This window comes from Protomyctophum bolini (assembly GCF_963924005.1).
Source record: "Protomyctophum bolini genome assembly, chromosome: 6".
NCBI lineage: Eukaryota > Metazoa > Chordata > Actinopteri > Myctophiformes > Myctophidae > Protomyctophum > Protomyctophum bolini.
The window spans coordinates 41288506-41300762 of record NC_137867.1 but is presented as its reverse complement, the minus strand read 5'-3'; the positions used below and the strand labels follow the sequence as shown (position 1 = coordinate 41300762).

Sequence of the window (12257 nt, the reverse complement as noted above, 5' to 3'; positions counted from 1 at the left end):
TCTTATCTACAAATCATTTCCTTCTCGATCTTCTTCCAGACAATATCGATCACCCCCCTGCCTTACGTCAGTATTGATAACTTTGCCAAAGCAAAATCAAGTGCAATTGTCCAGTTAATGTTCGATGGGACGACTGGATGCATGTGGATACACTTTGCTTTTATACTTTTTGGAAAACCAGGAGCTCCTCCGGTCAAAAGAAATGTAGTTTATTTTATTTTCCATTTACGAAACGTATAATGTCGGGATGAGGCTCGCTATTATGAACACATGGGTATAGTAGGCTCAGTGTAAAGTCTATTCGTTACTTTTTTTTCTCCCCTCTTTTCTTAAAGTAGGACCGTTATAAACGTTGTTTAACGAGGTTGGGGGGGATAATCCAGCCCACATATTTATTGCAGCCTAGCGCTGGGCTGTGGGAGAGGGAGAAAAAAAATCTCTTCAATATCCCCCAAGATGGCCGCCGATGTAGGATCGATGTTTGAATATTGGAAGAAATTTGATCTACGGCGGCTCCAGGTTAGTGTCTTTTACCTCACCTTTTCCCCCCTCTTCCACCCTTATCTTCCGCGGCGGCGTGTCGCCTGGGCTACCAAGTGCAATGTGGAATTGTCACGAATTTAAGAGGCGAGAAAGCGAGCCGTTGTTTGCCATTGATAGTTATTAGAAATTGATCCCTCTTCTTTCTGCCTTTGTTCGGCTCAATCATTGATCAGCAGCGATGGAAGCTGGCTGGCTGGCTGCGACCATATAGCAGCCGAGGCAGCAGCAGCACACAGCGCTCTGCTATGGGGTCGGATCAGCACCCTGGACAGCACACACAATACTTTGATACCGTTTATTTGATACCGTTTTCACTTTACAGCAACAATCTAAAGCTGCACGAGTGTTCTATGCTGTTCGCAAACTTTTAATGGCACGATCGAGTCGTGAAGCTTATATGGTTCTTGGACGTATAGGGTAACTTTGTTTTCTTCTTTTTTTAAAACGACCAGCTTAATGTTTTCTTTTATGGCATTATTCGTGTCGACGATTGTTGCCTTTTATTTGCTTGCTGTACCGGTGGTTGTGATACTATTATTTTTGTAAAGGATTTAGGAACAATTACTTGATAGTAGGCTATATGGCTATACTCAGGCTAAACTTAAACGCACTATGATTGAGAAAGTTTCATTTTTTTTTTGTTGTTGTTGACATCAGTTATAGGCTACTGTTTGGGCTATGTGATTTTAATTGTTGGAGGATTTGGAAGGCTACTATACAATAAGATAAGAGCCAGCGTAACTGATATCGGAGCTTTTATGTTGAGTAGCGATGCTACCGTTTGCAGGCTATAGTTTTCAACGATGCACGGATGTCTTGATCGCATAATACGTTTATATATATATGTGACACAATAGCCTATAGATCGTGTCTCGGGTGAGCAATTTGATTTACAATAGTGCGTCTACCTAATAGATATAGCCCAAATTGATCAGGCTATTCATTATAGCGAGGCTAATAATATAGTTGAAAGTTGAAATGGAAAAAGCACATTGTTGACAGGTTCTTATATGTTATGTTATATAGCCTGCATCCCCGGAAAAGCCAAACGTTTGAGTGCACAAAATATTGTTCAACCTAAAGGCTTTTTCCGCTCCAGACCAGTGTCCACTCCACCACCGCCACCCCCACCTCTAAAGCCGCATTGGGCTGCTCGGGCCATCCATGGCTGTATAGAAGAGTGTGTAATTGTATTCCCCGCTAATGTTTGTAAATCAGCCTCGGCCCGGCGCAAGGGCACCGTCTCTCTCTGGCAGCGTATGATTGATGTTCTGTAACATGAGAGATGACAGCGGCGTGTCCGTTCCAGGTCCCGCGCCGAGAGAAAAGCCTGCCCTGCCTGCCGAGAAGAAATCAGATCTGCTCTTGGTTGTCTTGTGTGGCCGAGCAGAGATATTGTAGGCTACCTCCCAGTGTCGCTGGACTGACTATACTAGCTCATTTACACGGAGACGGAGAGAGTGGATGAGCTATTGTTGTTGTTGTTGTTGTTGTTGTTGTCCTGCAGCGGTGTTAATTTATAATAATATTATATACAATCGCAAGCTTTTCGCGTGAAGTTCTTCCACCCTGATCCATCCATGCATCCAGAAGCAGGAATCTATAGTCTATATGTCACATATTGTTGTAGGGCAGGCTGTGATTAGACGTATAGCCTATCATGGATTGCCTATACAGTTTTCCCCACAAAACATTACACATTTTAATTTGTGTATAAACAGGGAAGGCTATACGATTTGAAAATATACATGCTATGATGTCGTGTTGTAAATAAAAACTTTTGTTAGTCAGAGAAATTTTGATATAGCCTCCAGTCCATCCATTGTGTATACCGTAATCAATAATCATGTGTATACAGTAATCAATAATCATGCATGTCAAGTATAGTCAGATTCTAAGTAGGGATGTGCCAATGAGACATTTTGGCCCATATAGATATCCGATATAATTAATTGCTGTTATGGCCGATATGATGTCGATCATTCTGTCGGTCATTCTGTATTTAAAAAATATAATAATTTTGTCCATTCTGAAAGATGCATGTAACAAACAGGGTATCCATGCACTGCATGCAGTGCAAGTCAGATTTAACTTTAATACCTTATATTTAATACTGTGAGCTTGTAGATCTGTTCACGCTGTAAAGACAATCAGACCGGTCTGATTGATTAATCGGACCCCCATCGCCAATGCTATAAGGGACCCTGTACACTGTACACTTTTCACTCTCAAAATAATGAGTTTTCAGAATAAGCTACAAACATGTCAGTCAGTGATGCTGGAGTAACAAGTGTCTGTCGTCCTATACGGTATACGCTCTGCTCTGAAAAAGACATACCGGTAATTTAAAAAGTGTTTATTTTGTTGTCCAAATCGTGCTTCTTTAACCCTGAAACCTCCAACCAGATGAATTAAGATGGCACCTACTGTCAGTTAATAGCATGGGTTGGTTGGGAGTCTGGGAGGTTATTGTTAGCCTCTATATGTCTGAAAACACCTGCCTGTACCACCATAGAATAATACATCTCATTCAGATGTTTGAAGCAAAGTTTCAGCAGGAGAGAAACAACATGATACTGAGGGACCACGGAAGTCAGTCAGTGTTGTTTTTGGCAGCACATTTTGATTTTAGTTATAGTCATAGTCTCTTGAATAGTTTTCATTTCGTTTTAGTCACATTTTAGCCACCTGGGATGTTTTAGTGTTAGTCTAGTTTTAGTCGACTAAATCTACAGTTGATTTAGTAAAATGTATTTTGGCAGGTCTTTATGCCGTCGTAATGACTGATTTTACACTGGCTGAAAATAGCAGATCTACAAGCACACAACGCGTGTGTGCTTGTAGATCTGTGTGCTTGATCTGTGTGTGCTAGATCTGTGTGCTTGTAGATCTGCTATTTTCAGCATGAAACCAAGTGTAAAATGACTTATACTGGATATCTTGTCCACTAGTCCCTTCCTGGCATCCTGTCTAGTTTCTATCTGTTGACGAAATTGTCAGTATATTTAGTCTTAGTTGTAGTCATCATAGCTTAGTTTTAATTTAGTTTCCATTTAGTTTTCGTCAGTGAGAAAAGGTAGTCGACGAACATTTAGTTTTAGTCGACAAAAACAACACTGCAGTCAGAATGACTTGTATTGTTACTTCCATAATACACACTAGGCATATACTATATAGGGCATGAAGTACTGAAATAATGAAAGAAAAGAAGTGCTGATGCGTTCAAAGTGCAATAATAGATACAGTTCTGTTCAAAGGCGCTATGATACCTCGGTATCATCAAACCGGTAACACTTAACGTAAAGGTACCAGTACGGTCAATAACACAGTGTAATCGCATTATAAGTGCTAGTCATAATGCATTTTTTTGTATGTATAAGCTCAACGGAACAGCATATTATAACTATTATCTTATAACTTATATATAAAGTGTTTTTTGTTTGTTTTTTGAGTTGCTTTATTAAGTGCTTGATTATTATAACCCATTAAGACTTGAGACCAGATTCTACAAATGTCTTCTTAAGTCCTTGACAAACATGTCAGTGGTTCTCAAAACCTTTTCATGCCAAGGACCCCCAACATTATCTGTGTCTGTCCACCGACCCCCTCTAAACACAACTGTTTCAGGGACCCCCAACATTATCTGTGTCTGTCCACCGACCCCCTCTAAACACAACTGTTTCAGGGACCCCCAACATTATCTGTGTCTGTCCACAGACCCCCTCTAAACACAACTGTTTCAGGGACCCCCAACATTATCTGTGTCTGTCCACAGACCCCCTCTAAACACAACTGTTTCAGGGACCCCCAACATTATCTGTGTCTGTCCACCGACCCCCTCTAAACACAACTGTTTCAGGGACCCCCAACATTATCTGTGTCTGTCCACCGACCCCCTCTAAACACAACTGTTTCAGGGACCCCCAACATTATCTGTGTCTGTCCACCGACCCCCTCTAAACACAATTGTTTCAGGGACCCCCAACATTATCTGTGTCTGTCCACCGACCCCCTCTAAACACAACTGTTTCAGGGACCCCCAACATTATCTGTGTCTGTCCACCGACCCCCTCTAAACACAACTGTTTCAGGGACCCCCAACATTATCTGTGTCTGTCCACCGACCCCCTCTAAACACAACTGTTTCAGGGACCCCCAGAAGCAACGATTTGAGTTAAAAATGTTCGCTGTGAAAGATATTCAAAGGACTGCACACATTTTCATAATTATTCCAAAAGTGCAGCGCCATGAGCTTGTAGATCTGCTATTCTTGAATAGCTAAAGTTTAAAATAATGGTTAAAATGGTTCAAAGCTATGGTGACACACATGCATTCCAGGTCTTCGTGGATTCATCACATTACAATAAATGTGATTGCATTCTATAGACCCGACCTTTGACTGTTACCTTGTTTACAGTTATTTCCCATAATATGTATAAACGGCCGTGTATTGTGTATATTGTGTACAGCAGTTCATTCAATGTTTAGTTTTTTTGTGGGGCAGATTATTTGTTACACACGATGAATAATTCACCTGCAGTTCCCGGTCGCTCGGTGGAAAGATAGAGGGCAGGGGAAAAAGTGCGAGGAGGCACAGAGCGCGCGAGGTGTTGGTGACCTTGGTTCCCGCTGGCTGCAGGGTCACGCGGCCGATGCCGCGGTAATCATTCATGCCGGCCAGATGGCATTTCCATGGGCGACCGTGAAAAAGGACGGGGTTCAGAGGGCTGTCCTGCCAGGTCCTGCCATGCAGCCATGCAGCTCCCCCAAAAACACAGCTAGTATGGGCCAGTAAGGTACGAAAGGAGTACGTTTTGGTGTGTGTGTGTGTGTGTGTGTGTGTATAGGAAGGAAGCTTTCAGTATTAAAGACCCAGGTGTTTTTATTAAGGCGTGGTCAAAACAGGTGCACATGTGTTACCTAATTAATTCAGCCCTCTATCGTCTGTAAACTGGTTGGCTGTTTTGTGAAATAAAGGTAATAGTGGTGCGTACCACATGCCTGGTAGCTATACAGTAGACCAGCGGTATGATTCCCGACAACTTGGACCATTTGCTGTATGTCACTCCTGCATGCCGCCACTCTGTGTTTCCTGTCTCTGACCACTATATCAGAAAAGGGCCCCCGAATATCTTTAAAAATAAATGAAAATAAAGGAGGTTGTTGAGACTAAAGACATTTCTAAAAGGGAGGATTTGTGGGAATGCATATAGTCTCAGAAAATACTTTGACTCACCCTTTGGGTTGCAATGCGTAAAAGTTCTTAAAACTTGCGGGCTCAAGTTGGGAGCATAATCTGTGTTGGTTTTAGCGATGTTGCAATGATGTGTGCAGACGGCGTAATAGTGTTCAGTTGTATTTGTTACAAATCTCCCGGTCGTGCTTCTGTAAATCTCTTCCAATGCATCTGAGAGAGAGAGAGAGAGAGAGAGAGAGAGAGAGAGGCGCAGCGTGGGGTGTTTTAGATCAAGAACTAAAATGCAGTGATTGTACTACATTTAGCATGACTCAGTCGCTCTGGTGTCAGCCCTAATCCACACACAGAGACAAATGTATTGCCAAACAGTGAAATTGCTTTGCAGCCTTGTGAGCCTGTGTGCCAGCGTCTCTCTCTCTCTGTGTGTGTGTGTGTGTGTGTGTGTGTGTTTGTGTGTGTGTGTGTGTGTGTGTGTGTGTTGTGCACCCACACAACACTGTTCTCAATCCTGCAATCTCCCAATTGGCTGTGAAAATCACTCTCTGTCTTTCATTCATGCTTTCATATACAATCTTTTTGCCGATGCTGTTTGTGTGTCACACGCGTCCCGTGTAATCTCGTAGCGGCGGAGAGTGAGCTGTAAGTGAGTCCGTGCAGCTCTTGCAGACTTTGTTATTTATCATCACAGCGTCTGTGTCGGTTCAGTCGTATTTGATGAAGGAGACAGTTGGTTGACCTGCGGTTGCCTTGGCTGTGGACGGAGCTTTGTGTGTGAGGCTCTATGCTTCGCTCAGATCATTTCCTTCTATCGTCACAGTGTTAAGAAGAGCACTAGCTTTTAAAGCTATGTTAGAGAACAGGCTTCCCGATCATCACACGTTTGAGTCACGCACGCCACGCACGCACGCACGGCATGCACACACACACATGTAGGCCTGCCACATAAACATTTTATTAAGGAGCCTTCATATTAACCTGCTCCTAAGAATCAATGGGTGGGGCATGTTTGTCACGGTCCCCACTTCCTCTAAGTTGTCCCTCTTTTCCTGTCACAGTGACAAACAAAAAGGGAAAGCTTTTTAACGGGACTATCCGGAGATAAATGGAGATGTGAAATTGAGCAACCACATAACCCTGCCGGTATACATAAAATGCAACATTAGAGAGAGAGAGAGAGAACGTAAGAGGGAGAGAGAGAGAGAGGACAGTGATACAGACTCGGAGCATTAAGCTGGTTAACCTCTCCATGTAGCATTAGCGGTAGAGACTTCAAAGCAAGACGTTTTTCAACGTTTCTCGCTGCAGAATGACAAATGGGTTTAGAGAGACAGCCACGGTGTGCATTCTCACTGAAGACTAGGCCTGTCATTAATGTCAGCTTAATCACTTTGACCTTCCTTCAGGCAGATTTCCATACCTCCTCCTATCCACACGCAGTCGTTTTTTCCCCGGCTCTCATCTTGTGATTATTCCAGGATGCTGCCGCGCCGTCATTCCTGTGACATGATGACGTTTACTGTCTTTAATATCGGTGATCCTGTTGCTTTTCACACGGCGGTTATGATCAGCTGCCCCAGTTTGAACCTTTAAAACGGTGGTCCGGGGAACACCACGCAGTGGTCCTTCAGGAGGTTTAACTCCCTTATTAGATATTTAGCTCTTGAGAGCGTGAAATGAAACCAAATGGAGCCTTATATACTGTAGATCTTTTCATCGTTTCATGTAACGCTCTCAAGAGTAAAATTATTGTTAAACACATCTGCATTACTTACTTTTCTTAATTAAAAAGAGTCTACACAATTAGAAGAATTGTTATTTTGATCAACGTTTGCCTGTTGTCTCGATCACCTAATGGTACCGACATCAACACCGCATGGAATTGTGGACAAAATTGTATCCAACGATAACAAAATATTCAACGTTTTGCGTCTGAGAGACTAAATCTCATCTTAATGGTGGTCCGACCGTGGGCTTAAAATGCTTAAAAACCACTGCTTTAAAATATGAACGTATTGACATGATTTAGAAGTAGCACTGATTAGTGGTGATTTGTGATGAATGAATGTTAATTCTATAGCATTATCAGCTATTTGTTGCATTCGTTGCCTGGCCCTGTGCAACGCTCTCAGTGAGGGTAAAAAAAAATATATTTTCGAAAGGATTTTCCTGTTTTAGCGTTTTCTCCTCCTCTTCGTATAACGCCGTGCCAAAACAAACAACAGTACCCTTAATGCTTCAAGCAGGAACGTTACGCCCCCTTGGTGGTTGACACTAGTGCTTTGCGCCGCGGTGAGAGACTCCAGATTTTTCAATAGCGGTGTGTTTTCTGTTTCTCCTCCTGCCCCGAGGCTTGGAGCGATTGCTTTGCAGGAGTAAATAACCAGCTTTAACAAAACTTCAGGGACACATTAGTCTGGTGGAGGAGAGAAGGCTCCATGGCGGAGTCGGGGCAGCCCAGCTCTCTTCTCTCTGAAACATCAGGGGGAGAGCTAATGGCTCATCCGTACCAGTATGAAGCTGTGTCCGCTCTCTCCCCAGCTGACAGCCAGTGAGTCCCCACGCATGCCCAGCCAGTCCATATTGAGCTGTGTGGTGTTCTTCTTCCACCATGCAGCAGCAGAAATCACCTTTATTTTAGTTTGGGCTGTCTGTCTGCACCGTGCAGACACTGAGCACCGTGCAGACACTGAGCACCATGCAGCCCCTCTCTCTTGTTCATCATGTTACTGAGCTTAGCTGATCTACAAAGACTCCATTCGTGGTTATACCACAACTCTCCCTCATTTAGCACCACCTGGGACCTCCTCAAGGACCGCTATAGAGCGTCGCAGTCCCGCCCCCTTTCACGAAGGCCCAGGAAATAATTCCCAATGCATTTTCCCCGTAGACATTTCAAAACGTATTTATTTAAAGACCTTTTTAAGTGTCGTACGAAGCCAACTCGAGTTATGACAAATCATGACAACAAACACAATATTTTGGACCAAACAAATAATTACAAAGAAGAAAAACAACAAAAAAAGTGTTGTAACCTGACGTTTTTTTCTTCTTTCTAATTCTTTGTTCGGCCCGAAATTTTTTGTTTGTTGTCAAGATTTGTCCCGACAAGAGTTGGCTTTGTACGAGGCTTAAAAGGTATATCGGCTATTTTCAGCAAGTGTAACATCAGTCATTACGACAGCATCAAGGCCTGTCAAAATACATTTGAGTCGACTAAATCAACTGTAGATTTAGTCGACAAAAATCTTTAGTCGGCTAAAACTTGACTAACACTAAGACATTCCAGGTGACTAAAGTGTGACCAAAACTAAATGAAAACTATTCAAAAGACTACCGGTATATGACTAAAACTAAAATCTAATTTCGCTGCCAAAAAACAACACCGTATCACACCATGCGTTGTCCATTTCGCCCTTCACGGTTAAGACAAATACAATAATAACTCGTTCTCTCTCTCTCTCTCTCTCTGTGTACTATGCTCTATGTGTCACGCTAGTGGTTATGTCGTGTGGTGGAGGGTTACTGCGCTGTGAAGGGTGCTCTTGGGCCTTGTGTGCGTCGAGCTCATGAGATCAATGCTTCACTGCTCCTTCTAGTAGGCTTCCTCCACTGGGGATCCCACTCTTATTATGTGCAACTGAAAAATGCCTGTATGTGTTTGTGTGTGTGTGACTGTGTGTGTGTGTGTGTTTACTGGAGGGGGCGGGGGAATATGGAGGCGTGCGTGCCACCCGTGTGTGTGTGTGTGTGTGTGTGTGTGTGTGTGTGTGTGTGTGTGTGTGTGTGTGTGTGTGTGTGTGTGTGTGTGTGTGACTGTGTGTGTGACTGTGTGTGTGTGTGTGTGTGTGTGTGTGTGTGTGTGTGTGTGTATGTGTGTTGGGGGGCCATTTGTCCTCATTTAAAGTGGGGAAAGATGGCCTCTCGGTGGTTGTCTTTTGAGTATTAAAACAGCATTTTGTTATTACTAAGCATATGTGCTCGTATTTATCACAATAACACAAAAGGTGCACTACGGTGTAAAAGCAGACGGATGGATCTCTTGGCTTGTTGTGTGTTCATGTCTTTGTACAGCTGCTACCCCCACACAGTTAACCCTTTAAGACCCCGGACCAGATTCTATATACAGATCAATGCCTTCTAAAGTCCTGACAGTTTTCTGATGATTTCTCAATGTCAAGGACTCCAAGAACTATATGTAATTGGCAGCCGACCCCGTCTCAAAATATGTTGTTCCAGGGACCCCCCACCAAGATTTGCGCCACATTTTCACGATTTTTCAGATGCGCTATACGAGCTTGTAGATCCGCTATTTTTCAACGACTATGGTATAAAATAATGTTAAACGCTAATGTGACACGCTAATGTGAGATGCGTTCCAGGTCTTAATGGATTAATTACTTATCTTATTCATCTCCCAACAATAGAAGGGGACGGAATAAATGTGAGCGGGAGTTGTGCCTGCTCTTCTTCAACCAGGGAAGTGTTGCAGACTGGGGGGCGAGAGAGAAGAAACAGTTCATCATTTTTAATGGAGAGGAACAGGAAGTACAGGAGACGTGAAGCCGAGGGCTCTCGTGATTTATTTTATTTGCCGCCTCGTTTCGTTCGCTCGCTCTGCTCGGCTGGGGGAAAAGAGCAACGCCTATCTCTCCATCCGCACCTCTGGTCGCGGTTTACGCTCCCCAACCGTGTCAGATCTACCTTGGTGATTTCACCTATATCTCCTCCTCACCGCATGCGTGCATGCGTGCGTGCGTACGCGCCTCCCTTCCCCCGTAAACAGAAAATACTAACGCGCGGAAAACAAGTACGATAATTTGCCTATCGCCTGCGTATAGCTCGCCGTAACGCCCCTGACAAAAACAGCCCCCTGTACTGTACTGTATGTGTGCTGCTCCTCCATTTATCATCCGCGATAAATATCAGCGCTGCTGCGCGCGTTTACATATAGACATTAATATACCTGGAACGCATCTGTGTCACCTGTTAAACACTGTCAACCGTTATTATATTATATTATTACAAAAACTTTAGCTTTACACGCTTCACGGGCTCGTAGATCTGCTATTTTAAATCGTGAAAGTGTGGCGCAAATATATATATATATTCTTTCACGGCGAATGTTTTTTAACTCATCTTTCCTTCTGGGAGGGGGGGGAGGGGGGGGGGGAGCTGGTCGTCGAAATGTTTTGGGGTCGTCGACATGAAATATAGTTTGAGAACCGCTGATATAGAAACAGTTTTTTGAGTGGTGCAAGCAGTGTTGTTTTTGTCAACTACCTGACGAAAACTAAATGGAAACTAAATGACAATTTCATGACAATTTCGTCATGAAACGAGACTAAAATGCTATGAAGGGACTATAGTGGACAAGATATCCAGTCATTTTACACTTGGTTGCATGCTGAAAATAGCCGATCTACAAGCTCACGTGAGCTTGTAGATCGGCTATTTTCAGCAAGTATAAAATCTGCCATTATGATGGCATCAAGGCCCGCCAAAACACATTGTTGTCGACTAAATCACCTGTAGATTTAGTCGACTAAAATTGCATGACATGTAGTCGACTAAAACTAGACTAACGCTAATAAATTCCAGGTGACTAAAATGTGACCCAAACTAAGTGAAAACTATTCAAGAGACTATGAGTAAAACTAAAAATAGAAATGTGTTGCCAAAAACAACACATGGGTGCAACCACTCCAAGGAACAGCTATGTCCGTCTGTCCCTCCCTATGTCCATCCCTATGTCTGTATGTCCCTATGTTTAGGGTACCAACAGGGGGCGCTGTTGCACCACTCACTTCAGACAGGTCTAACTGTCATAGACACATTAGGTAGAATCTGCTGGTCTGGGGTTTTCAACGGGTTGTTGCTGACATGATGGAGGTGTCATAGCTTACAGTATGCCTCTCCACCACTGGTGTAAAGTACTTAGTATTATACTGAAGTATTTACTTCAGTACTGTACTTTTTACGTTACTAGAGTATTTTCAATTGTCAATACTTCTGCTCCACTACATTTCATATCCTTTTACTCCACTACAATGTTTTTGAAAAAACAGGGAAAAAAATAAATAGATTGTGATTATTATTACAAAACATACACTTCAGCCCTATATATATTTACTATACTATATTTACTTGAAATGAGATAATAATGAGTGCTTTTTACTTTTGGCACTTTAAGTAGCCTACATTTTGAGTAGCCTACAATTTACCTTTGTACTTTTACTCAAGTACATTTTATATTCCACACTTTTACTCGTAACACAGTATTTATAAATTGCGGTATTGATACTTTTACTTAAGTAAAACATTTTGAGTACTTTTTTGAGTTTCATTTGATTTTGTTGTTCCTATACCTATAGTAGCCCCCGCGACCCGACTACGGATAAGCGGTTGAAGATGGATGGATGGATACGTATAGTAGTGAAAGTGATGTCGTCCCGTCATTGTCACCCGTTAATGTGTTGTGGTTGTCGAGGGCATCTGGGTATTGATTAGGGCTTTGCCA

At 42.8% G+C, this 12257-nt stretch overlaps 1 protein-coding gene across 1 annotated transcript in view; it reads left to right on the top strand.

Annotated features, from left to right (window-relative positions):
- Positions 1-456: 456 nt before the first annotated feature.
- The window catches only part of cux2b (cut-like homeobox 2b), a gene marked incomplete at its 5' end in the record, with an annotated part of 156170 nt that continues 144369 nt past the window's right edge, over positions 457-12257 (top strand). The window contains one exon of the mRNA XM_080767058.1: positions 457-519. Coding sequence (XP_080623184.1) covers positions 457-519 — 63 coding nt within the window. The remainder of the gene's footprint in view (positions 520-12257) is intronic.